Source organism: Momordica charantia (genome assembly GCF_013281855.1).
Source record: "Momordica charantia cultivar OHB3-1 chromosome 5 unlocalized genomic scaffold, Mcharantia_2.0 BLBB01000005.1, whole genome shotgun sequence".
Classification (NCBI taxonomy): Eukaryota; Viridiplantae; Streptophyta; class Magnoliopsida; order Cucurbitales; family Cucurbitaceae; genus Momordica; species Momordica charantia.
In genome coordinates this window covers 10,667,025-10,695,024 of record NW_028275163.1, presented here as the reverse complement: position 1 = coordinate 10,695,024, position 28,000 = coordinate 10,667,025, and the positions used below count along the sequence as shown (strand labels likewise).

The following is a 28,000-nucleotide window of genomic DNA, read 5'->3' as shown; positions in this document are numbered from 1 at the left end:
ATATCAACCCAAGGAGTAGTAGGAACAGGCAAAGGTGAATATAAACCATGTGGTTGTAACCTAGACTTAGCTTGTTTACATGCAATACAATGCTTACACACTTGATGCACATCATGCTTCATCTTAGGCCAATAAAAATGTTCAGCAAGCATATCATAAGTTTTAGAAACACCAAAATGAGCCATTAAACCACCCCCATGAGCTTCCTTGACAAGTAATTCACGAATTGAACAAGATGGAATGCAAAGTTTTCCTTTTCGAAACAAAAATCCTTCAAACAACATGTAATCATCCACAACAAGTCCTTTTTCACACGATTAAACAAAAGGAGCAAAGAACACATCATCTGGATACAAGGACTTAAGATGTTCAAATCCTAAAATCTTAGCATTCAAAGTATTAAAGAGAGCATACCTTCGTGATAAAGCATCTGCAACAATGTTCTCCTTACCTTGTTTATACTTAATCACATATGGAAATGTCTCTATAAACTCCAACCACTTGGCATGTCTACGATTCAGTTTGCTTTGCTCTCTCAAGTGCTTTAGGCTCTCATGATCCGTATGAATGACGAACTCCTTTGGCCAAAGATAATGCTGCCAAGTTTACAAAGCTCGTACCAAAGCATAAAGTTCTTTGTCATAAGTTGGGTACCACAAAGAAGCACCACTCAACTTTTCACTAAAGAACATTAGTGGCTTATGGTTTTGCATTAGTACAGCCCCAATTCCAATCTCACTTGGATCACATTCAATTTCAAAAGTCAAATGAAAGTTCGGTAAAGCAAATAGAGGAGCATTGCACAATTTATCCTTCAAAACATTAAAAGCATGCTCTTGGGATGTACCCCAAACAAAAGGAACATTTTTCTTTACCAATTCATTTAAAGGTGAAGCTAGGGTGCTAAAGTCCTTAATAAAATGCCTATAAAAACTAGCTAGCCCATGAAAACTTCGAACCTCCCCAACATTCTTAGGAGTTGGCCATTCGCTAATAGCCTTAACTTTCTCACTATCCACCTCAACTCCTCGACTAGACACTATGAAACCAAGAAAATTAACCCTTGCCATGCAAAAATTACATTTCTTTAGGTTAGCATACAATTTCTCATTTCTAAGTGTAGTCAAAACAGCACGCACATGCATTACATGATCTTCCAAAGACTTCGAATACACTAGGATGTCATCAAAATAAACAACCACAAATTTTCCCAAATATTCACGCAATACATGGTTCATCAACCTCATGAAAGTACTAGGAGCATTAGTTAAACCAAAAGGCATAACAAGCCACTCAAACAATCCATATTTTGTCTTAAATTCAGTTTTTCATTCTTCTCCAACATTCATACGAATTTGATGATACCCAGATTTCAAATCAATCTTAGTAAAGAGACTACAACCATGCAATTCATCTAACATATCATCTAACCTAGGAATAGGATGACGATAGTTAACATTAATCTTATTAATGGCCCTACAGTCTACACACATTCTCCAAGTTCCATCTTTTTTAGGCACTAAAATAATAGGAACATTACAAGGACTAAGGCTTTCGCGTACATACCCATGAGCTAACAATTCATCCACTCGCCTTTGAGTTTCTTTGGCTTCAGTAGGATTAGTCCCATAAGCTGGTCGGTTAGGTATGGTAGCACCTGGAATGAAGTCAATCTTATGCTCGATGCCACTAAGTGGTGGCAATTCCTTGGGCATCTCCTCAGGAAACAAGTCCTCGAATTCTTGTAAAAGAGAAACAAAAATACTAGACAAGGAGGTGTTAAGCTTGTTAGTAAGAAAACAAGACCCTTTGTACAAAAGTACAAGAACAGTCCGTTTCGCCATTAAAACATTCCTAACCTCACTTGAACTAGCATACAAGCTTACTGTTTTGGCTTTTCTCTCATTTTTCCCATTATGCCGATTGCTACTCTCTTGCTTTTAACTCAAACTCTTTTTTTCTCTCAACTCATTTTCTTTTGTTTCTTTTTCACTTTTTGCTTTTGCATCGGCCTCTTGCCTCTTCTTTTCAAGTTTGCATTGATCAATATACACATCTTTTGGTGATAAAGGTACAAGAGTAGTTTTTCTACCATTATGAGTAAAAGAATAGCGATTGGCATACCCATCATACATTACCCGACGGTCAAGTTGCCAAGGTCTACCCAACAATATATCCCCGGCATGCATAGGTACAACATCACACAAAACATCATCAACATATTTTTCAATAGCAAAAGAAACAAGAGCTTGTCTACTCACCTTTACCTCCCCACAGTCATTCAACCATTGAAGCTTATATGGTCTAGGATGTGGTTTTGTCTCTAAGTTAAGCCTCTTGACCAGAATAAAACTTACAACGTTGGTACAACTACCACTATCAATAATCACACTACAAGGCACAGTTTGGACAAGACACCTAGTGTGAAATAATTTCTCTCGTTGGTTTAGGCCATCTTCCTTAATTTGAGTACTTAGAGCTCTCCTAGTGACTAAGGACATATGTGTAGGGTCCTCTTCACTATACTCCTCACTCTCACATTCACCATTGTCGTCTTCTTCTACCTCATCTTCCTTCTCATCCTCTGTTACAAACTCTCCTTGTCTAATTATCATAGTTCTTCTATTAGGGTAGTCTCTACTGTAATGTCATACTCCTTGACATTTCCAGCATTTAATATCCCGATTTTTCACATTAGGTTCATCAACTTTCTCTTTCCCCTTCTTGGAACTCTCTCCTTTCTCAAACTTTTCTTTTGGTTTCTCATACGCCTCTCGATTTCTAAGTTTAGAATCAGCACTCTTACTATCCGTTTTCCATGTAGAAGATGAATGGGAAAAAGGCTTAGTAGAATACCTTTGAGATCGCCTTTGGAGCTGCTTCTCAATTTTGATGGCGAGGTGCAACATCTCTTTGATGTTAAAGTAAGGTTGTAGATCAACCTTATCCGCAATCTCCTTGTTTAAGCCATTAAGAAACCGTGCCATGAGATTCTCCATGTCCTCTTCAAGATCCAGCCGATTCATCAACGTATCCATCTCCTTGTAATAGTCCTCAACAGACTTACTACCTTGTCTCAACACTTGGAGCTTTTGCGCTGTATCCCTGTGGAAATGGCTAGGAACAAATCGCCTCCTCAACAACTCCTTGAACTCATACCATGAATTGATTGGCGCCTCAAGGTTTCGTCTCCTAATTGACATTAATTTGTCCCACCATGTTACTGCATAATCTTTGAATTGAGTAAGACATAGTCGTACCTTCTTTTCTTCACTGAAATTATGGCAATCAAACACGAACTCCACTTCTTTCTCCCATTGAATGTACGCTTCCGGATCAGTCTTATCATAGAACTTCGGAAGTTTTAATTTGATGTTTCCCAAGTTTCGATTAACTTGAGCATTCGCTCGTGGGGCTCTCCTTTGGAAATTATGATAGCCTCTTCCCCGACCTCTCCCTCGATCTAAGCCACGACCAACGTGTCTATCACCCCCTCTTGGAGCCGCTAAAACTGTAGCTTGATCGTCCTCCCAATGATCGGATCTATCACCTTCATACTCATTCTCATCCATAACACGTGGTGGTGGAGGTGGTGGAACTCTCTCCAGAGCTTGGTTTTGAGTCTCCAACCTTCCTATCCGGTCTGTCAATGCCTTCATGCTACGAATCATTCGTTCAACAGTTCCTTCTAGTGCCTCTCTCCTCCGAGCATCAGAAATATTGCCTTCATCTCCAAGATTAGCCATGCTGTAAAACAAAATAAAGTGACAAGAAATGGACCTCACAAGCATTCCCTCACTAATTCACTCGTTAGTGAAGTTCACTCGTGTTTAACACTCAACACTCAAAATAATGTATCGCCCGTTTACAATCTCTCACTCACAACTTAGTACACTTTTATGCACTTCAAACAAATTGGTAAGTGAGTCTAGCAAAGTTAAAAGCTATGTGCATTTCAAGTGGTTTAGACAGCACATAAGAACTCAAACAAGAGTGTGATTTTAGGAGTAACTCGAATAACAACAAAAAAACAAGTTAAGAAAAAAAAAATAATGGACAGAATTATAATGGAAGCTAGAAAGAAACGAAAGTAGAGTTAAAGATAAAGATGGTTGGGAATTAAGCAACAAGGAAGTAGCATGAGATTTCAATGCAAGGCTACACAAAGAAGTAATGACAAATGGGATCTTCTATGCTTTTTCTTCTTCCTTTTTTTTTATCAGATATGGATCAGCAAAAGCACCATAATGTTAACAAGAAATGCTTTCACGTTCATTTTTTTTTATCAATCAACAAATTGCAAGAATTTCACTATCAAGCAAGTCGAGTTAGAAGACTTTAAAAAAGATAAATTTGTAGATAAGACCCAGATCTATAAGAATGCAGAAGACGAAAATTGGAAAAGATGAACAGAATTGATACTTTTTTTTTGTAATTTTTTGATAGTATGCATATGCTTAGATATAATCAAACATAAGGAAGGAACACAGAATTCAAAGAGATAAATGCAAGAAAACATATATCCGATCAAAGAGCCTAATGCTCTGATACCAAAATATTAAAAAACCCTTGAGAGTTGGATCTAAGAACCTTGCTAACGAACAAGACCCATAGAACTCAATCCCAAAAACCCCGAAAACAAGTATGGAATCAACCCAAGGAAATTTTTAAGAACAGATTACCTTGATGATCAATATCAAGAGTAGAGAAAACTCGTTTCTAAACTCGTGATTCAAATCACTCCACAAGAGGTATGATCAACACCGCTTGAATGATCCTAACATGCAAATTCTAAAGACACAAGAAATTGCACAAGAAATGGGAGATAAAGTTCTCAGCCAAGCTAATGAGAAAACTCACTTTTCATTAAAATTCAAATTGTGTTTACAACAAGACATCTCAAGGCTATATATAGCCATCCTAGCAAGCCATATGAAAAGCCTTAAGCAAATGAAAAGACTTGTAACTTAGAAGAAATGAAAAGACTTGTAAATGAAAAGACATAACTTCAATAAATGGAAAGACAAGCAAATGAAAAGGTTAAGAACATGGAAAGCCAACCAAAATAAGTGCAATCCCGTCCATAATGAGGGATGTGAGTGTTTGACTTGGTTTTTGAATTGAATGAGTTGACTTTGACCTTGACCAAGTGGAATTTGACTTGCCTTAAAAACACTTAAAAATGCATAACTTGCACCAAATTGAAGTGCATAGTTCCAACTTCTTGCACATTTTCCTTTTTTTCTCTTGTCGAATTTAAAAACGCTTGGACACGAAGTAGCAAAGCTTGTTGAAGTTTCCTAGCTCTCCATCTTGTAATCGGTCCATGAGGCATAACAAAGGTAGCTCCTTGGTTCATATCACAAGCACTCACAAATATATCTCCCAACAGATATTCACTCTCTAGAGGTCCCAATAAAAACTCCCAGCTTCTAAGTATTTTACACAATAATACTTAGGTACAAGAATGAAAAACACTCACAGAATAATCAAGATCTAAATTACCCCAAAACAATGATCACGATCTGACCCTTTCTGTGCTGCCAATATCTGAGTTGTCGCCTTTGCCACAAAATCTCCCAAAAGGTTGCTGCTAACCGAACCCACAGCTGCTACTTCTTAATTCGACTCAAAGAAAAAACCTAACAAAAAACGTCATTTATAAGGAACCACGTCGTAGCGTTGATATGTTGGGGCTTATCGTCTCAATGTTACGACCACTTCAGTGTTAAACAAGTAAGTGTCGCGCCTATTTTTTTTTTTCTGATTTTTCGTTGCAGCGCTGGGGTGCTGTCCTCTCGGCCAGATGACCTCTGTAGTGCCCGATGCTCATTTTTCATTCCTTTGATCGTCCCGACGCGTCCCCACTCGACCCGACTTGTCCTTAGCTCGTTCTGACGTTGATTTGGCTATGCCAATCCCAGCAAAAATGATATAAAAAAATTAATAAGGTTAACCAAGTTACCAATGATGTATCTATTAATGCAAATTTTGGATACAGGTTCCAATGCTAAACGCTCCAAATACGATCACTTACACACAAAATGTGCATACTGGTGTGCTACTAAGCCCAACACACTCTGGTGCTTAAGTTAGATAATGAGTTAAGTTGAGCGTAGCAAAGAGTAGGATTGTGAAAACGTACTTCATGCACAAGATCTCTCATTCTATCTATAAAGAGAGTATCCTCTATTTCAGCACTGAGTGAATCGTGGGATGTTACATATTAGAGTCAACTCAAGGTGGCCTACCACCTCAGCTCATGGACTGGCTCGATTGGGTCACTTGGCTCAACCTAGTTGGGTATGGTTAGGTCGACTCGGGTAATCTGGCCTAATCTTTTTGACTCACATCACTTCTTTGGCCCACTATCTGGGTAGTGGGTGACGGGACAAGTCAACTCACTCTCGGAGAGTAATCGTTCTATTGGTATGTTCCACGGTCGTCGAAGTTGGAAAATGAGGGCCACTTGAGGTTTTCTCTCTTTCTTCTCCCTTCTTTTTCTAGTCAATGCCTTAGAGATCGACTATGTTAGACCTGCAGCCCGAGGCAAGCCTACATCTCTACAGGCCTCTGGGTGTGTAGGCTAGCTCGACTACACGTTGGGCAGGCGTGCGCATATCGCACGCATGCACGCCTCAACCCTGCCTGAGGCTTCAGCCTCTATGCTACATCGTGGGTTAGACACCTATTTAAGGGAGGCATTCTTTCTCTAGCTTTCCCACCATTTCTCTCCATTTCTTCCTTGTGTTCAACTTCATCATCCTTATTCTCTTCTCTTGCATTTCGTCTTGCCCGTTTAAAGGAGCTCTTCCACAGAGGTAGGCTATCTTTCCCACTTTGTTTCCTTTAATGGTGAACAATTTGCATATGAAGTGGACTACTAGCTCGGATGGTGAAGCGGCCGACTCAGATTACTGATCTTGATGGACGAGTATGAAGGCATGAGGTATTCGTCAAGGTTGATGGTCGCAGTGGTACCAACAATTCTCTTTTTTCCATGAGTATGAAGGCGTGAGGTATTCGCCGAGGTTGATGGTCGCGGTGGTACCAACGATTCTCTTTCTTCCATTATGATTATTGTATTAGGTCGTCTTTGAAGTAAATACCACGTTCTTCAGTCGGTTCACATGAGAGTACATCATTTCGGCAAAAACACTACTAACTCACCCATCGACGAAGTGGCTTTTTACACACTTAAATGTTTAAATTCGGTGTTCATTTTCCATCCATCCTTTCCTTCAAAGTTTCTCACGTATGTTAACATGGCCCCGATTTTGCTCATTCTTAAAGCATGCTACTTGGTTATTATGTGTTATATGGCTCGAATTTGTGGGTGAGGGTGAAATAACGACCTAGGAGTTTATTTCTCTTCAAACCTTGAAGCATAATCCTAAGGGGGAACCCTTCCATTACCTTAGCTCGAGAAAAAGTCCACTGATAAAAAGAGTCTCGATAGTCAAAGGGTGAAAATACCATTAGTTTTTTGTCAATAGACATCGGTTAGCCAAATATGCTAATAGCGAAGTGTTCTCGGTTTCAACTGACTTTAGAGAACTAGGTCGATTCAGCCACGTCACTTCGATTCGTGTTGTTCTTTCTTTTGCCCATATATATATATATATATATATATGTCTCGATGGCCCACGTGTTCGCTCTTGATTGCAAGCAAATCAAAGTTGTGGGAATAAATCTCGACGTGGTTGAGAAGCCCATCTGTGTTGTGCTTACAGTAACTGATTTGATGGAGGACGAACCCGTGGGCCAACAGTGACGCCTTCGCTGGAATACTCCTCTTGAATTTCTACTCAATCTACAAAGAGTGAGACACCTGACTTGGAGGTATTATAGTTTTAGGGACTTTACTCGCTACAACCCTGTGAGACTGAGCTCCTGGAAAAAGCTTTTTCCTTGTGGTAGGGCATGGACAAGGTACTGATCGTCGACTTTGACTATGTGAACGTGATTAGGGGCATCCACTATTGCTTGTCAGAGATGCATAAGGTGAGTGTTTTATGGAGACCAACTTCCAATTTTGCAAACTTAGTTGTAATTACATTTGCTTTATGTCTAGGCCTTTGTACGTCTAAGTATTTGCTCGACATGTTTGGGTGAGGAGATCGCCTACTTTTGTTAGAGCTACACTTCCTACGAAGAGCTGGGTTAAGCCCTACCATCCTTGGCTTAAGCCAACAAACTCATTGATTAGTTTGCCAAAGTTGCAACTGTTAGGTTGCAATATGAGTTTGATGAGTCTCAAAAAGTCTTATGAGGAGTCACGTAGTTCCCACGAGGTCACCCAGAAGTCCCTTGCTAATGCAAAAGTGAAGATTGGCAAGCTTGAGACTCAACTTGCGAAGGTCTAAGAGAGCAGCTAAACAATTTGAAGCCTTCAAGAAAACAATAGCCTAGATCATGTTGGAGAAACAAGGCTATGAGATTTAGTGTGAGTTAGTCTATCCATATTTTTTTAGCTTGCTACCTCGACATTATCTTTGAGTTCCTTCAATAGAAGTATATATCAATCGGAATGTGAAACTCCTAGAAATGATGTAGAGGACATGGTCGCTGACCTTGTCGCACCGATAATGTGTCAGCGAATCTTGACAATTTTCTCAACCTAGGGCTTGATGATGACAACTGATATGATCTTGTTTCCATGTACTTGCCTTATTTATCGTTCACCAAGTTGTTCTTCTTTAACTAGTATTTTCTGTTTTTCATTGAACTTGAAACTCATGTAACATTTTATTTTTTTTAATGAAATTACTCTCGCTTCCACCTTCATTGTAATTTTTGTTTTGTGTAAAGTAACTTTCATTTGTGCCGATTCGGTTGGGGTGGTTGATTTTGTCTTTGCCTCGACCAAGTCCTCAACTAGGTGTACTCATCGTTTAAGCCTAAGTCCTCTATTGGAGGTGATTTCTCACTAACCACGTGGCGACCCCCGATAGGATGATCATGATGACTTTCATTTGTGCCGATTCGGTATGGGTTGCTTTGCTTGAAGAAGAACTTGAAGAAGAAAATGTTGAGAGAGAATGAGATTTGTGCATGGGTGGCTGGTTGTGTTGTGTCGTGCATCTATGAAGTGTTGAGAAGAAAAAGTTAAAACAATGTAAATTTAAAATTAAAATTAGAGTAGGGAGAAAAAGAGAGAGAATTTTGGGCTTGGGCTTTTTACAAAATTAATAAAATGTCTTTAAAAATAAATATATTATTAATATTATTATATATAAAATAATTAATAATTATAAAAAAATATTAAAATATTAATCGGGGCTGGGTCGGGGATGTGGACGGGGCGAGGATACCCTTCCCCGTCCCCGCCCCATCCCTAGATAAAATCTTCGGTTTGACCATGTACTTGGTCAAACTGGGGATTCCCTACCCCAATCGGGTCGAGTACCCTCGGGGTCGGGTTAACAGGTTATTTTGCCAGCAAATATGTGGAAGGATTCTCACCTGAAGTTTCTGCTTTCAGGCTCGACCTATCTCTCACCTTGGTCGCTTGAGATACAAGCCGAGGTGAACTACAATCACTTACTTTGTAGCCTGATGAACAGTCGTGCTGAACAGATGACACTCCTTCCGGAATGGATGTTGACATCTCCCATGACAACACGTCGTGATTCCTAGAACCTTAAAGAGCTGTTGGAGGCTTGTAGAATGTCCTGTTAGAAGCTCTGCCTATAAATGGAGACCTCTCGTCTAACTCCCAGGTATGTGAAACTATATTCTCTATTTGATATAGCTCAGCCACTACTTGGACGTCAGAGTGTTTTCTCTTTTGCAGTTCTCCCACTTGCAAGACTATCAGCTCAACTATTGAGCCAGCTTCCGTTTGAGCCTAGCTTCGCGAACTTGGTCAAATTCTTGATCAAACATCCTCAATGAGGTAGGCTTGACTATATCAGGTCAACCTAGTCGGTTTGGAGCTAAGCCTAACACACTTTGACGTCTAAGTCTAACAATGAGTTAAAGTTGTGCGTAGCAAAGAGTATGGTTGTGAAAGCTTACCTTGCGCACAACAACTCTCCTCCTATTTATAGACGGAGTCTCCTCTATTTTCGGCACTGAGTGAATCATGGGATGTTACATGCCGGAGGTGGCTTAAGGTGGGCTACCACCTCAGCTTGAATAGATTAGTTCGACCATGTCAAGTCTGGTTGGGTCGGTTCTGGTGGCCCGACCCAGTTAGTTTGACTCACATCGCTTCTTAATTAGCCTCACTCTTGGTGAACTAAATAGTGTAATTTCACAAATTAGTGGTAGAAGATAAAGTCGACGGCCTCTAGCTGGAGGAAGTCTCAAGCGATTTAAGGAACATTACAAGGCTGAGCTTTTGCGTTCTCGGCAGTTTGTAGGATTACAAATGTGATTTTCCCTTTATTTTTGGTTGTTTTGCTGTAAAAAAAATATGAGAAAAAAAATGATATGAATTAATAATAATAAAATACATAGTCCTGCTATAAAATAAAATAAAATAAAACTTTCTGACCTGATTTTCTCATTAAAGAATTAAAAATACTTACTTGGAGTTGGATGAAGCATTTGAAAGTTGTCTAATAATGGAAGATTTGAGTTCACCAAAACAAAACAATACTTTAGGGACCTAATCGATTTTTCCCAACTAAAAAGTTGGTTATATATATATATATAATATGTGGAGGTAAATATTCAAACTCATCATTTTTTGGTCGAAAATAGATACCTGAGTTATGTTCACATTTAAAAGAAAATTGGTTACTTACTCACAAAAGATAATAGTTTTGTTTTAATAAATAGTGTAATTAAAAGAAAAAGGAAGTGGATTGTTTTCAAATTAATGAAGGTATGTAAATCACAATAACGGGTTGGGATCCAAATTGTGTATTTGTTGACGAATAAACCACCTGTAGCCATTTCATCTATCATCTCCACCGTGCTCTTGACTCTTGTGAGGAAATCCAATTGATTATCATTGCTAAATGGTATGCATAATTTCTTCCTTTCTTCCCACTCTGTTGTTGTATAACATTGTATTTAAGTGGGGTTTGACATGATTTTGGGAAAAAAAATGTTTTTTTAATCATATGTTATAGATTTGAACTCCCCCATGTTGTATTGAAAAAACATTTTTTTTTCGAAAGTCATCCCAAACACAATTACTTGTTATATAATCAATTTTAGAATAATTACTCATTTAGAGTGTGTTTATGCAAAGGTCTACACAACGACACTTTACGAACCTAGCTCGAACCGGGTCCCCGACTCGACCTGAACACAAGTGTAGACCTGCACAAGAGGGTAAACACTCCGACGCTCAAGTTAGTATAGGTCGGATTCCGTATTTAGTTCGAGGTGAGATTCGATACTGGAGCGTGAAATGAGACACTCTATTTATAGGTGGGAATCTGACAGCACTCACGACCGGTGGTTACATGTTCTTTCCCATATCGGACCTGTCAGGTTCCGAGTAGGTCGGTCCTCCCTCAGATCGGACTTCGGCATGTACACAGCCTTTTCCCCATGGGCGAACCCGACCTCTTCGGCAGGTTCGAGGGGACCTTGGATATTTAATCCTTATAACACCAGTAACCGTCCTCCACGTGTCTCAGGTAGTTTTACCCCCAAACATTGGCCCCCTCTCTATCAGGTTCGATCTCGACCTGACAGAGAAGTTCATCCGACTTGATTTTGGACACGTGGCGACTTCCAATTCGTAGAGAGGATATGACCGTTGCGGAAGACGTTTCGATCTGCCAGGCTGTCGGAGTACTCAAGTATTCCGTCGTTACGGATCTCGAGATGATCCTAGCTGCTCGTTCATTACACGTGTACAGTGCAGAGGTTTTTCCGATTAGCTATAAATAGTTCCGAGACTTCAGGTCAAACCTTACGTTCCCTGAATTTCTGGAGTTCGATCTGAAACCAGCTCGAACTCTTTCGTAGGTCAGTCACTTTTCCTTGTTTTTACTCTTGCTTTCAAATATGGTGGTTTTCTTATCTTCCCCTTCCAGTAGCGATAGCCTAGGTAGCGCAGGTCGGACTATAAGTAGTTCACCCCCCAAACCAAGTGATTCTGGGGAGGACTTAGCTCTTAGGTTAGAGTCCGAGCTGGAGGAGATAGCGAACTTTAGGTTTTCGGACGATGGGGAGGATAGCGATACTTCCACCTCGGGCTAGGGTTTGGAATACCCTTCAAAAATGCCTGAACACTACCTCGGACCCCTCCGTAGGGGGTTTAAAATCCCAAATGACATCCTCCTTAGGATTCTGGAGGAAGGGGAAAGAGCTGACAATCCTCCAGAGGGGTGTGTCACTCTTTACTTAAAAATGTTTGAGTACGGCCTCAGACTTCCCCTTCACCCTTTTGCCCAGGAGTTCCTCAACCGAACCGGACTGGCTCCTACTCAAGTGGCCCCAATGGATGGGGTGTCACTTTTGCGCTGGCCGTCCTTTTCTGGTTGCGAGCTTGAGATGTAGACGAGGCCGAGCTGCTGAACGTTGAGCAGCTTCTGGGATGCTTCGAAGCCAAAAGGATAGCTAAGAAGCCAAGTCGGTACTATATGTGCGCAAGGAAAGGCGCATGCGGTATAGTTAAGGGGCCAACCTCTATCAAAGGATGGGTAGAGAAGTGGTTCTTTGCCTCTGGGGAATGACTGGCAAAGGACGAGTCAGGTCGGACCTTCTTTGACGTTCCCACTAGGTTTGGGAACTTAGGTATGGAGTCGTTCTTGTTTCTTTTCCTTTTATCATATATCTTTAATAATCTTGACTTTTGCTTCTCACATCTAACTCGAACCTTCGTTTGCTTTGTGCAGTATGAATCAAACCAATTCCCGAGCTCACTCAAGCCACATTCGACACCTTCAAGTACAATAAGGATCACTTCCCTAGGGGTTGGAAGATCGGAACCTTGGTGACCGACAAGCTGCTCCTAGAGTCTGGGTTGTTAGATTACAACCCCTTAGTGCGTCCTGTTGAAGCTTCAACGCCAAATTCTGAACTCGGTAAGTCGAGCTCGGCCCTACTTCTATTTTTATTTTAACTTTCATTTCTAAATTTTGCCTTACTTTGCAGCCATGGTGTGTGGATTCACCAGCAGCGTGAAGCGCAAGTCTAAGGGCCGTGCTCATGCCCTTAAGACTGTTCAAAAGTCTGATCCAGCGACCCCCGCTGTGGACCAACCTGCAGCTCAGGACCAGGCTGGGCCATCTTCTGAAGTTCCAACTCCGGTGATCGAGTTGGATTCTGCTGGGGAGCGCTCCAGGGAGAAACGCTCGAGCAGCGAATCTGGGGCGCTAGATGTGTCGCCTCTCTGCGAGGTGAGGGAGGGTTCTCCCCTGAAGAGGAGAAGGAAAAAGAAGAGAACCACCTCCTCCTCGGAGGTTGGACCTCGTGGCCCCCTGCCCACGAGCCATGCCGACCTGGTGGACGACCCTGAAGCTCGGATGGGGTGGACGTCGGACGTGAAGATGCGGTTTAGAATGGAACCGTCAAGCTCCGGGGTGAAGGACCAGGTGTCTCGCATCTCGGTTGCATGCTTGGATCGCTGTCTCAGGAGAGCATCCAAGTTTGTGAGCGATCCAGGGTCCGTGCTGCAACGGATAATTGACCACGCTGTCGAGGTAAGATCCATTCCGAAACTCTATTTTATTTTTCCAACTTATGGCTTGATCTGACCTGTGTTTGCCTTTTGTGCTTTGCAGGCGTTCACTGCCTCCATCCATTCAGCAATCATGATCAAGGCCGAGCTGGATGGAAGGGAGGCCTTGGCAGCGGAGGAGTTCTCGCAGCGAAGGAGATGGAGAATTCCTCCGCTGCCTTAGAGGCTGCCACTACGCTCAACGGTGAGCTGCTGAAAGCCCGGAGCGAGGTGGACATTTTGAGGGCCGAGGTAGAAGCCAAGACCGAGCTGCTGAAGAGGGAGGATGAGAGGCACAAGGCCTACCTCCGAGCTGCCCATGCCATCACTAAAGGGCTGGAGAAGGAGAAGTTTTAACTCTTTAAGGAGAAGGACAACATGCTCCAGGCTCTCGAGGCAAAAGACGCTACAATTGGGCGTCTCACTGCTGAGCTCAAGGTAGAGAAGGAACGCCTCGCTAACGGAGCTCTTCTAGAGGCAGCCTTCAGGCAACACCCAGATTTTGATGGTTTTGCCAAGGACTTCAGCGATGCAGGCTTCAAATTTCTGATGAAAGGCATTGCTGCCTACATGCCCCACCTCCAGGTCGACCTCGGCGATCTGAAGAAGAGGTATGCTGAGAAATGGGCTTCCGGGCCCAATGGCACCCCAAGTCCTGCATCCCTGGTGGAAAAGTACGTCAGAGATCTGGACTCTGACTACTCCGACCTGGAAGAAGACGACGCCCCTAGTCAGGAGCCTAACGAAGTCGGCACTACCCAAGAGGAAGTTCCTTCGCAGCAGGGCGGATCTCAAGAGGTCAACCTCCTGGGTTCCCAAGGCGAGCTATCCTCTCACCTCGGGAGCGGCTGAAACTCCTTGTAGATTTTGTTGTATGTATTTTTTATTGCTTTTTGTAAGTCACAGACCAGAGCTGCAAGGTATATAAACCTTGGCTCTGTCCTTTTTATCAATGAAGTCCTTATTCCTTTTTATCAATGAAGTCCTTATTCCTTTACTTCTGTGCATCTAGCTCTGTCTTTTCCTTTCATTACTTTTTCCTTAAGCTTTGAACTTGCTTTTGCAACTCTGAACTACTATGTGAATAATTTTATCTCGCACCTCTAACTCGTGTGTTTAAAGGATTGACTGTGGGATGAACTCTTTTCACATCACACTTTCACTTGAGGTTTGAATTTTAAGAGTTTCTCTCTCTGATTTTTAATATCTCTCCTCGAACTCGGAAGTTCAAAAGACTATTAAACAATTTTGAATTCTTCACGTCGCACCTTTAACTTAAAAATGATTGAATTTTGATTCGCAATTGATTTTGACATCGCACCTCAGGCCCGTGGGTTTTGAGAATTGAATTTAACCAATTTTTACACCTATAAATCGCAAGTTTTATGGGAGTCCATGACCCCCATTTAATTTCTGATCGAACTCGGAGTCACCAAATTAAATAACTGTTTATTAACAATTCAGTTCCTCCCCTTGAAAATTTTTACAAGTCTGTTCTAGGACCATTTTGACATTTCAAGGGTAATAGTGCTTTAAGTGCTCTGCATTCCATGGATGTGCAAGCACATTTCCTTCCAGATCGACCAGCATGTACGTTCCAGGTCGGACTATGCCTTTAACCTCGAATGGTCCTTCCCAACTTGGGTCAAGAGTACCCACATGACTCTGAATCTTCCTTAAGACCAAATGTCCAACTTGAAAGCTTCGAGGTCGAACTCGGGTGTTGTAATGTCTGGCCATTCTGTTCTGATACTCTGCTAGGCACAGTTGAGCCATTTCCCTTTTTTCTTCTACTAGATCGAGGTTGAGGAGCAGTTCGGCCTCGTTTCTAAGTGGTTCGTACTGCTTTATTCTGTTGGTTGCCATGCCGATCTCAATTAGAACCACAGCTTCCGAGCCAAAAGCCAGTGAGAATGAAGTTTCGCCAGTTGACTCTCTTGGGGTAGTCCGATATGACCGTAACACTTCGGGTAGCTCCTCGGCCCATCTTCCCTTTCTGGAGTCCAATCTCAGTTTGAGTCCCCGTTTTATAATTTTGTTTATCGCTTCAACCTGCCCGTTGGCCTTCGGATGAGCAGGGGACGAGCTGAGATGACTTATGCCCAACTTTTTGCAGAAATCTTCGAACTTCGCATTGTCGAATTGCTTTCCGTTGTCCGTGATGATAGCGTTCGGTATACCAAAACATCATACAATGTTCGTCCATATGAAAGATTGACTCTGGACTCCGTGATGTGGGATAACGCCTCAGCCTCGGCCCACTTAGTGAAGTAGTCGACAGCGACAACAGCGAACTTGGTTTGCCCTTTGCCCAGGGGAAAAGGACCTATGATGTCTACTCCCCATTGCGCGAATGGTCATGGGGCCGAGATGGGGGTGAGTAGCTCGGGAGGCTGATGGATGACATTTGCGAAGCGCTGGCAGTTGTCACAAGTTTTTACAAACTGCTTTGCATCCCGCTCAACAGTGGGCCAATAGTGCCCTTGTCGAACTACTTTTGCCGACAACGACCTGGCGCCAGAGTGGTTTCCACATACTCCTTCATGGACTTCCCTAAGGATGTAAAGGCCTTCTTCAGGAGTTACACACTTAAGCAGGGGCAGGGAGAAGCCACGTCGGTACAACGCTCCATCTCAGAGTATGAACCGAGCTACTTTTCGTGCCATCTTCTTTTGCTCCTTCAGTTTTTGCGGCGGATTTCCTTGGATGAACTCTACAATTGGATCCATCCATGAGGGTGATGGAGTGTCAACCTCCATCACGTCTGGGTCCAGGATTGAAGGATTGCCCAAGATCTCGACTGGGACAGACCTGGCCAGGTCGGTCTCATATGCTGATGCCAATTTGGCTAAGGCATCAGCATTGGAATTTTCTGACCGTGGCACATGACTCACCTCGTAAGTCTCGAACTGGGCGAGGTGCGATCTGACTTTGCTCAGATATTTTTCCATTCGGTGGTCTTTTGTTTGATACTCCTCCTTAATCTGATTTACGATCAACTGGGAGTCACTAAAGACCTTGATGTGAATGGCCTCCAGTTCCTTAGCAACGCGTAGTCCTGCCAAAAGTGCTCGTACTCAGCCTCATTATTTGAAATCCGAAAGTTGAACCGCAGAGCATACTCAAATCGCTGGCCACATGGTGCGAGCAAGAGGATTTCTGCCCCGCACCCCCTCTCATTGGAGGATCCATCAACGTAGATCGTCCATAGGAGGTCGGACTTGGTCAACTGAGATGGTGGGGTAAGCTCTGCGATGAAGTCTGCCACTGCTTGCCCTTTTAACACAGTTCGGGGCTCGAATTGAATGTCGTACTCACTCAACTCCATTGCCCACTTCATCAGGCGTCCTGATGTCTCCGGCTTATGAAATATGTTCTTCAGGGGCAAGTTGGTGAGTACTACGACGGCATGAGCCTGGAAGTACGGCCTAAGTCTCCGTGCCACAGTGACTAAGGCGAGGGCCAGCTTTTCCATTTGGGGATACCTGGTCTCGGCCTCGGTTATGACTTTACTTGTATAGTAAATGAGACTTTGGCGTACTCCCTCCTGCTTGATTAGGGCCGAGCTAACGGTGCTGTCGGACACTGCCAGGTACAAGTGGAGCTTGTCTCCTAGTAATGGCTTGGCAAGTAGAGGTGTTGAGCAGAGATAGTTTTTCAATTTTTCGAATGCTTGCTCGCATTCCGTCGTCCATTCAAACGGTCCATTCTTTCTTAGGACTTTGAAGAAAGGAAGACACTTATCTGTTGATCTCGAGACAAATCTGTTCAGAGCTGCAACTCTTCCATTGAGGCACTGAAGCTGTTTTAACGTTTTGGGTGCTTCCATCTCGAGCATGGCCTTTATCTTCTCTGGGTTGGCTTCGATCCCTCGGTTGTTTACCATAAAACCAAGGAACTTCCCCAAGGAAGCTTCAAAAGCGCACTTGGCTGGGTTGAGCTTCATTTGATACTTCCTCAGAACTCCAAAGGCTTCGGCCAGATCGGAAAGATGCGACTTTGACTGCTTGCTCTTGACAAGCATGTCGTCCACATACACTTCCATATTCCGGCCGATCTGCTTGGCGAACATTTTGTTGACGATCTTTTGGTAGGTCGCCCCTGCGTTCTTTAGGCTGAAGGGCATAACCTTGTAGCAGTACAGACCTTGATCTGTTATAAACGCGGTATGATCTCGATCTGGGACATGCATTTTAATTTGGTTGTATTCAGAGTAGGCGTCCATAAAGGTGAGCAGCTCGTGCCCGACTGTTGCATCCACGAGTTGGTCGATCCTCGGCAGTGGGAAGCAATCTTTTGGGCATGCCTTGTTTAAATTTGTAAAGTCTACACACATTCTCCACTTCCTGTTGGATTTTTTAACTAATACAACATTAGAGAGCCACTCAGGATACATAATTTCTCTTCTATATTCAGCTTTTAAAAGTTTGTTTACTTCCTCAACAATTACATCACTCCTCTCCCTATTTACAGGTCTCCTTTTTTGCTTTACAGGTCAGAATGATGGGTCTATGTTGAGGCGATGCACCATAATCTTAGGGTCGATGCTTGGCATGTCCTCATAGGACCACGTGAAAACGTCCGAGTTGGACCTGAGGAAGTTGATCAGTTCCTCCCTATCAGTGGCCCCCAGCTTGGTTCCTATGCTTACTTGTTTTTCAAGACTAAGCAAAGGAACAAGCTCGAGCTCCTCAGTCAATGCAGAGAACTCTCTTTTACCAAATTTCGATAGGTCAGCCTCGGATTTCAGCTACTGTCCCAGTTGGCTTGTCCTTGTATGGCGCATACTGATGACCCTTTAAGCGCGGAGGCATAGCACTCCCTTGAAGTTTTCTCCTCTCCTCGGACCATGCCCACTCCATTAGGAGTTGAGTACTTCAGGACTTGATGAAGTGTTGAGGGAACGGCCCGGAACGAATGGATGATGGGTCTCCCGAAGATGGCGTTGTAGGTCGATCTTCCGTCGATCATGACGAACTCGGCCATCTGAGTTACCTGTGTATCATCTTGCCCAATAGAAACCGGCAAGTCGATACACCCCTCTGGAGAGACCGATTCTCCAGAGAATCCAACCAAGGGTGTCAGACTCTTCTTCAGCTGCGACCTGGTCCATCCCAAGGCAAGATATGTTGAAAGGGACAAAATGTTGGCAGATGCGCCTCCATCTACCAGTACTCTTCAGACCAGGACGTGATCGATGAGAGGAGCGATCACAAGCGCGTCATTATGGGGCAAATGGACCCCTTCCTGGTCGGCATCGTTGAAGGTAATGGAGGAGGTCGGTCTTTGCTCCCTGATGATGCACACCTTGCGTCTGGCTTCGCGACCTAACTCCTTTCTTTTCTTCCTAGATTGGCCCTCACTTGGGCCTCCGAAAATGGTATTCATGACCGCAGGTCAGTCATCTCGGCGAGGTGGCGTCCTCGAACGCTTCCTCTCTTCTTTCTTTTCCACCGAGCTGGACCTCGGTTTGCCAACTAACTTTTTGAAGTAGCCATCTTGAATGAGGTCTTCAATCTGGTGCTTAAGTTCCCAGCAGTTTGACGTATTATGGCCGTGATCACGATGAAAACGACAATATTTATTTTTATTGCGCTTCTCTGGGTCTCCTCGGAGCTTCTCAGGTCGCTTGAGGAGCTTTTCCATCCTAGTCTCCTCAATGTTTGGAAGTATTTCAGAGATTGGGATGGTGGTCGGAGTGTAACGCTCATAAGGTCGGCTTCGGTTGCGGTTGCTATCCGACCTTCGATAATCAGTTCGGCTGCTAGAGGAGGATGGTCCCTTGTCTTTAGACTTGAAATTAGCTTTTCCTTTATCCTTGCCAGCTCTCCCCTGGTCGATCTTCTTTTCTGGTCGGCCAGTTTTGGTTTGGAAGAGCTCTTGCCCATTAATAACCTTATTCGCCTTTTGTAGGACCTCGGCAAAAGTTGCTGGGGCTTCTTCTCCGAGCTTCACAGTTAAGGTTTCATCGGCCAGGCCTGTGAGGAAGTAGCACATGTCTGAGTTATCGGAGCAGTGTGCGACCTTCAGCTGCTTCTCCTGGAACCTTGTAACATATTCTCTCAGCGTCTCACCTTCCTTCTGTCTGATGGTGGCGAGGTGAGTCGCTGTCTTTCTATCGTAACGCCAAGAAGAGAATTGGCTGATAAATTATTTCCTCATCTGGGAGTAGGTCGAGATCGACCTGGCCAGCAGTCTTTGGTACCACAGGCACGCGCTGCCGGTGAGCGCGATCTGGAAGGCGCGGCACTTGATTGCATCTGTCGCTGCTTGAAAGTCCATGAGGCCTTCGAAGACCTCAACATAGTCTTTTGGCTCCTTAGACCCGTCATAAGGCTTCATGGTTGGAGTCTTGAATTTTGGAGGGATTAGAGCCTCTAGGATGTCTGAGGTGAATGACGATTCTCCCAGGTCGCCATCATTGAACGGGCTCTCTTTTTTCTTGCACTTAGCCTTCAAGGCCTTAACCTGAGCATTAAACTTGCTCTTTAGCTGGTCGAACTCCTCCCTTGTGATCACTCCTTCAGGGGTTATTGGATTGTAGGAGGATTCTGCCTGCTGGTTGGAGTTCCTGTGTGAACAGGACGGAGATTGCCCCTTTTGGAGGGACGAGCTTCTCTTTCTGTTGAGATGCTCATGGAGATCACCCCTCTGATGAGTGTATTCTTCGTCCTCGCCTCCTTCAGGGTGCTCTCCCTCTACTGGACCGAGGTGAGGACCCCTTTGCTTGTGCATGTCGTCGCGTGCCACTCAGTTTTCAGACCGAGATCCAGCGCCCACAGCTTGCACCATCTCGTTGTACATCTCTTCCATGGTGCGCATCTGAGTGCACATTGCCTCCATTTCTTTCTGGAGTGCATCGAAATTTTCCCTTGTTGGAGCTGGGGCTGGTCCCCGGGTGGTTCTCTTCGAAGCTCCACCTCGGCCGCGATTGACCTTGGATGGCTTTGGATGTGCTGGTGGCAGAACGGGCGTGGTGATGCGTGTCGACTTGCGGAGAGGCTCTGTCCCCAGGCCTTCATGAACCTGTCCTTCAACCGTCTCTGCCCCAACCTCCCTCTGGTGGCCGTCATTGGCCGCTAGAGCTCTTCGGTCGGCTGTATTGGTTGAGTTTGCTGGTTGAACCATTTTTTATTCACGCTTTTAAATCGAGATGACTTAGATCGTCCTTTCCCATAGACGGCGCCAAATGTTTATGCGAAGGTCTACACAACTACACTTTACGAACGTAGCTCGAACCCGGTCCCCGGCTCGACCTGAACACAAGTGTGGACCTGCACAAGAGGGTAAACACTCCGACGCTCAAGTTAATATTGGTCGGATTCTGTATTTAGTTCGAGGTGAGATTTGATACCTGAGCGTGAAATGAGACCCTCTATTTATAGGTGGGGGATCCGACTGCACTCACGACCGGCAGTTATATGTTCTTTCCCATATTGGACCTGTCGGGTTCCGAGTAGGTCGGTCCTCCCTCAGATCGGACTTCAGCATGTACACAGCCTTTTCTCTATGGGCGAACCCGACCTCTTCGGCAGGTTTGAGGTGGACCTTGGATATTTAATCCTTATAACACCAGTAACCGTCCTCCAATAAGCGTCCTCCACGTGTCTCAGGTAGTTTTACCCCCAAACAGAGTGAGTTTAGGATATGTGTGGGAGTGATTAATTATTTTTGTCATTTTCTAAAATTGCTTGTCTATTATTGTAAAATATTGGGGTGTGTTTTGGGTGATTTTGACATGGCTTAAATTACTTTTGTCATTGCCAAAATCACTCTCCTTTAAAATGTTTCTGGGATAAAATTGATTTTGGGAAATTGTGAAATCATTTTAAAGTGATTTTTTTTTAGCATTAGTTGGTAGGTGATATTTGCTAGCCTCTTAAATTAAGCCATTGTTTAAAGGAGCTGTAAGATGCTTTTTAGGCTGACCAAACTAGGTCGACCATGTTGGGATTGGTGGAGTCAAAACAAAATGGAAGAGAGAGAGAAAAGAATTGAAGACGAATGAAAATACTGCAGGAGACACATAGGTCGAGAAGATAGTGTTGAGACACCGTAGGGAGCGTCACAACACTGTGACAATAAGAACGTAAAGGCAGAGGCGCACATGTTTTGTTATTTAACGCTACATGGTCGTAGCATTGAGACGCGCTGATAAGGATTTTAAATACCTTCATTTTCTTTAGTTTTTTTTTTATGTTGATGTGTTGTTGCACAAACATAGAGTGACGACTGAGAGTGTTGGTGCACGTATCAAAGGGCAGTGTATTGGTAAAGTAGTTTAGATGTGAGATCTCAGGGTTCTAGTAGCCCATAGTTGGGTGAACCAGTATAAATTGCAGTTTGAGAGTATTGTATTATTCCAATATTATAGTAGAATTCGTTGTTGCAGAAGATTGAACGTAGCCCGTAGTTGGGTAAACCAGTATAAATTGTTTGTGTTGTTTACTGTGCTTTCCCTATATTATCTTATTATTGTGATTTGCTTACTTTTCACCGACGAACCGAGGAAGAGGAAAAGTTCTTGGTAAGCAATTTTCCAACAGACATATTTGGGCCGACTAATTCAGGCTGACCAACGTGGACTTGACCACCTCGAGCCAATCAACTCAAGTTGAAAAATCCAGGCCAATAAGCTCAAGTCCCGACCAAGCTAGGCAAACCAACCTCAACAAGCACGAGCCTAACACCCCAAGACTATCTCGAGGCAACCAGCTCGATCATGATTCTCGAGACGACCATCTCAAGCACTAGTCTTGGCTGACCAACTTAGGTCGACGACCTAAGGCCAACCATACTAGGTCAACCACCCCTGGTCAACCAACTTAGGCCAACCACCACGAGTTGACCAACATGGGTTGATCATATCGAGTCGACAAGTCCAAGCAACCTCCCAAGTGCGACCATCCTAAGCCCAACCACCCTTGGTCGACTAGCCCGAGCCAACCTACTCAGGTCGACCAGCTCAAGAAAACCACGTCGAGAACGCAGTCCCGAGCTCGATCATCCCAAGCTCGTCCAACCCCTGACGACCAACTTTGCTTGACCATCACTCTCTCGCTCACTTCACTCCCTCTTTCCCCTTCTCGCTTAGTCACACTCTCGCTTAGTTGCATTCTAAATCTCATGTGTCGTTGCAATAACACCGATAGGAAAAGGTGGTTTATGGCGAGATAGGGAAGATCAACGATAGACACGATTTCATGTATTTGTAAGTTCTAATTTCATTCGGCCCAAATTTTTCGGTCCATACAAAAAAACCCTTCTTTTTTCCCGCGCTGCTAAATCCCCTCCCCATCCTTCTCCCAGATTCACACGCACGCGTTTCTCGCTCACTTCTCACATCAGTCGCCTCATTACTTGCCGATCTCTCCGACTCTCTGTAAGTTCCTATGTCCTTCTTTTACAGGGATTTCGCTATCCTCCCCATGCCTCGCTTAAGACACTGGATTTGAAGAAATATTACACTTATTTGGGAGGTGTCTTTAGTTTTTGCATTCAATTTCTTTTTCTAGTTCAATAATTTCTGTTGAGTGAGCGGATTATATATTCTGTGTTTGATATGCATCAGATTACTGATTGGTAGAGGATGGATTTGTGTTAGGGCATAGCTAATGGAGTTCTGCCCAACTTGCGGGAACATGCTGCAATTTGAGTTGCCCAATATGGGCAAATCTTCCAGATTCTTCTGCCCGACTTGTCCTTATGTGTGCCATTTGGAGAACAGGGTATGTGACACTCAAATTTCTGTAACTTTCTTATTTACGCCTCTTAGTTTCTTGTGTAATGATCTGAGGACTGCATTCTCGTGGTTCTACTATTCAGGTAAAGATCAAAAGAAAGCAGCATTTGTTAAAGAAGGAATTAGAACCCATAATCTCTGATGATGATATGAAAACAGCAGCTCAAACCGAAGGTATACATCTTTGCCTTTAATTACGTTTTTTTGTTTTTTCTATTAAATTTTTGCCGGCTGGAGTTGGAGAAAAGATTTAATCCGATAACTATTGCAAGGACAGTAATTTGATTCACCTATATATTATGAAATGCAAGTGTTTATATATAGCCGTAAATGGTAGGCCAAACTAGTGTGGCGGTTCTATTTCCTTTAGTTATAAAGGGTCTAGCTGAAAATAATCTCAATGACTGAAGTGATAAGGTCCCAAGTTTCTTCCCTAGGAACTAAATCTTTGAAGATTCCTCGTTCCAATCAAACCTTCCGAAAAATGGCAACAATACCATTAATCCACAAGATATTTTTCTTCTTAGACCTCACAGAAGTTTAGAAATGAAGTCCTTTAAGCTATCGGGTACAACTAACCTCAAAACACATCAAAGCCATATCCTAGACTGACATTCAAGAAAATGTGGAGAACAATTCTTCTATCTTTCTACGAAGGAACACCAATTGAGCTAGAGGAACAATAAAGAATTTGTCCTTGGTATAACACCATCTTTTGATAAGCAAAGGAGACCGTATTCTATGTAACTAGATGACTACCACCTTATACTCACCCTCCCAAAAGAAGTTTCAGTCTTTCAGATGTAACTCTAAATTGTTGCAGCAAATTTACTGGAAACTTTAACATTAAAAGATAGTCTAGGAGGAAATTAGTAAGGGTCGACTGAGTGAACTTAAGACGCCCTCTCTTAGCAATGGGGGCTGCATTCCTCTTCATCAACTTAGGAAAATTAGTCTCTGCCCCTGCTGTTTTGATAAAGTTATAGAAGTCCAAAAGTAAATTAAAAAAGCTTCATAATATTTAGGAGATTGGAGATTTAAAAACTTCTATACGTAATATTAAATCAATATCATCTGCAAATTGTAAAAGAGAGATGAGTCTGAACTTTCTTAAGAAAGAAACCTTCAATGGTCCCATCTTCATACCCAAGGAAAGAAATCTGTTGAAACTATCAGCCACCAAGACAGAGAAAATGGGAGATAAGGTCATCTTCTCTTAGGTGATCTGTAGAAGGCAAGATGTCACTCTAGAATCAAGTCAAGAAAATTCCAGTCCCCACTTATTTTAAGCATTCTCTAAATCAAGCTTAAAGATGAGTCCTCTCATGCCTTTTTTCTTCTACTCATCCATTTTCTTTGCAATCGAAAAAGGATTCATCCTTTCGTGTATTGTAACCTTGAATGGATGATTGATCTCTTCAATCTTTTGAAAGACGTTTGAAAAAGTACCTTTTTGTCTTTTGTGAATGGTATTAGACTTACATGGTGCTTCCAATGCATCTTTATTGTGGTGAGAGGAAGATGTATGAACTAAATCTGTAAAACTGGAAATATAGATCATAGAATGAATGACTTGACCCTAATGAGTTATGCTCATCACAGACATAGATGTAGGGTATTCTAGCCTTGAAAATTTATATTTTTATTTATTTATTTAAGAAACGTAAATTCAGAGGTTTCAACTGATAGCCAATGGTAATTCTGTGACATTCACGTTCATTGTCCGTGAATACACATTTTCTAAGTTTTGCATCATATGATCATATGGAAAATGGACGGGCAAGAGTAGAAACGATTGTGTAACTAAAGCTGCGTTTGATAACCATTTCATTTTATAAAATTAAGCTTACAATCACTACTTCCACCTATGTATTCCTTTGTCTTGTTATCAACTTTTTAAAAACATTTTCAAAATCTAAGCCGCATTTTGAAAACTAAAAGAATTAGTTTCCAAAACTTGTGTTTGTTTTAAAAACTTGGCTAAGAATTCAAATGTGTTCTAAAGAAAGGTAAAAAAAACATACTAAAAAATAGTGATAAATTAAGCATAAATTTTAAAAATATAAAACTAATAATGAAATCGTTATCAACGGAGCCTAAATAATTAAATTTCAGGACTTATAGAGATGGTTCACAGGTTGTAATAATTTTTATCTGGAAAAAGAAAAAAACTTTGCAGCCGTGAACTCTCTCTATAAGGAGGCACTGGTTTTGATTTTCTTTTCGTACTGACGAATAATATGATGGTGATTTATTTTTGGAAGTTGTAGAACATTAGCACAGCCTTATTATCCTGCATAACTTATTATTATTTTTTTCCTGGATATATGTAAAGCATTGGGCATAACTTATTATTTCTTTATCCTTTTTTTTTTCCCTAATGTTTTCCCAAATTCTGTAGCAACATGTCCAAATTGTGCATTTGGTAAGGCTGCTTTTATACAATTACAGCTGAGATCGGCTGATGAACCTGCTACAACATTTTACAAGTGCATGAACGAGAACTGCAGACATAATTGGCGTGAGGATTAAGTGCCCCAAAGATACATTTGTAAGATCAAAGTTTTTCATTTCTGATTTTCTATTTTTCTTTTAACTAATGTATACATAATTTCTATTAATCAAATATTTCTTACATGAGCATCATTCTACATGTTAATAGCTATTTTGTTTTTGTTTTTAGTGTTTGGTTTTTCATTTTTGAAAAACAAATTTGTTTATGCCCATTTCGTAACCATTTTGTTTTAGGTTTTATGTTTTTTAAAACTTAGCTTAAAAATATTTTTCCATCTATGTATTTTTGTACTTTTAAAAAGCGTTTTGAGAAACATGAATATATTTTAAAACAGTAAACAAAAAATGAAATCATTATCAAATATTGGCTTTAATTATGCATTCAGTTTTTACTTTTTAAAATTTGAAAGGGTAGGGTAATTTTTTTTCCTATATTATATCAGCATTTTGATAATGAACCAACCGATCAATAAAAATAATTTTTGCCAAACATGAGCATAGAGCAGTTATAAGATATTTAGTGTATTCCCTAAAAATTGGAGGCCCATATTGGTTGTATTAAAAAATAAAATTAAAATAAAATAATTTTTTTGCCACATCATCTATCTTTGAATGTGGCCAATGGAACTAAAATGAAGCATTTTGAAAGCTTAGGGGTTATATTGTGAGATTTTGAAACTCATGGACTATTCACAAAGTTAGTGACAAAATATAATTCTCCTCTTAATCAATTAAACTGTTTGAGTTTAGTTAAGTCTCGTATATTAACCCTTATTAAAAAAAAAAAAAATCTGATACATAAGGATATTCCCAAATTATGTTAATAGAATCACTATATTGTCATGAATTGTTTTGTTTGTAATTATAATTGAGTTACAAGTTTCTTTTACCTCTATAATTCTATCCCACCCCTAATCTAATGAAGCTGAGTTTGATAATTAATCATTTTGTTATTAGTTGTTCGTTATTACTCGTGGTAAATACTGTTAAAAGTTTGTTATATAGTTAGCTAATTTTGTTAGCCCTATGTTATCATATTGTGATCCATCAACTTTTGAAGAATTTGTCAAAGATCTGAAATGGAAACAGTTTATGGATGAAGATATAGGTCAATTTGAGAAAAACAATACTTTGGGGAGCTGTTGGAACTTCGTGAAGGGCAAAAATCAATGTCTTAAATGTGTTTACAAAACAAAGTTGAACAAAGATGGCAAATTAGACGAGATAAACAGATAAAGTTTGTGATATGATATATATATTGTCCGTTTTGAGTATGACTTTCACGACTTTGTTTTTTATTTCACTCAAAAGACTTCATTTCAATGAAAGTAATTGTTCTCATTTGTCTATGGATCACTTTCTTCTCTAATCAATATGAGATTTTCTTGCCCTCCCAACCTTAACAAATGTACAACCGACAATTTATTACAAGGAAGTTTTTGCTCCAAGTGCAAGGCATAATGATACTATATGAATGATGGTGGTGTTTGCGGCACAAAACAATTGGAAACTTCTTAAAATGGACGTAAAGTTAGCTTTCTACTAGAAAATTTGATACGCGACAAATTCTAACGTATGGACAACGAAATCTCAAAGTACTAGAACCTAATCGTATATGTTGAGAATCTATATTAATTAATTAAAACCCAATCCATCGACTTAAGTTGTTGGGTTGAGTGGTGGTTTAACATGGTATGAAGGAGTGCTTGAACCCCTGCATTGTTGTTTTCTCCCCATTTATACAAGTCCATAAGTGAGGAGAGTGTTGTGAATTAAATTTACCCAATCTATTAGTTTATGCTCTCCTAAACTAATAATAGAAATAAGAGACAATATCATAGCACAAAATAAAATAAACTCAAAGAAAATCTTTGGTAATGATTTCCCAAAGGAAAAGGAACTATTTAAAGGGGGTTAAAATGTTAGTTGAAAAATTCATATTAGTTCCTAGTCTTAAGTTAGTTTTCTTAAATTTCAATTGGTTAGTAATTAGTGCCTAAAATGGTGTTAATGTTATGTCTTGGAGCCTGTTTAAAAGGCCTTGATTCAATCAGAACAATGCACATAACTCATTCCACTAACTTGCTCTCTCTACTTTGCTCTTTATCCTTATT

At 41.6% G+C, this 28,000-nt stretch overlaps 2 protein-coding genes across 6 annotated transcripts; one reads left to right on the top strand and one right to left on the bottom strand.

Moving 5' to 3' along the window:
- Window positions 1-605: 605 nt before the first annotated feature.
- LOC148211292 (uncharacterized) lies at window positions 606-3,746 on the bottom strand. The gene is made up of 5 exons (XM_088124364.1): window positions 2,857-3,746; window positions 1,994-2,640; window positions 1,567-1,741; window positions 1,366-1,431; window positions 606-1,254 (listed from the first exon to the last, which is right to left on the bottom strand). Exons 1-5 carry the CDS (start codon window positions 3,744-3,746, stop codon window positions 606-608), a joined length of 2,427 nt encoding a protein of 808 aa, XP_087980490.1.
- A 19,015-nt stretch (window positions 3,747-22,761) lies between these two features.
- LOC111020128 (uncharacterized) lies at window positions 22,762-27,229 on the top strand. Of its 5 annotated transcripts, none has more exons than XM_022296696.2 (5): window positions 22,762-22,841; window positions 22,940-23,012; window positions 23,235-23,358; window positions 23,456-23,546; window positions 25,774-26,018. In XM_022296696.2, exons 3-5 carry the CDS (start codon window positions 23,245-23,247, stop codon window positions 25,902-25,904), a joined length of 336 nt encoding a protein of 111 aa, XP_022152388.1. In that variant the 5' UTR covers window positions 22,762-22,841; window positions 22,940-23,012; window positions 23,235-23,244; the 3' UTR covers window positions 25,905-26,018. The 5 variants fall into 5 exon arrangements, with proteins under 5 accessions (XP_022152388.1, XP_022152392.1, XP_022152390.1 ...); XM_022296700.2 differs by having other exon boundaries at window positions 22,776-22,841; window positions 23,202-23,358; XM_022296698.2 differs by lacking the exon at window positions 22,762-22,841 and adding an exon at window positions 26,989-27,229 and having other exon boundaries at window positions 22,856-23,012; window positions 25,774-25,923.
- The last annotated feature ends 771 nt before the right edge of the window (window positions 27,230-28,000 follow it).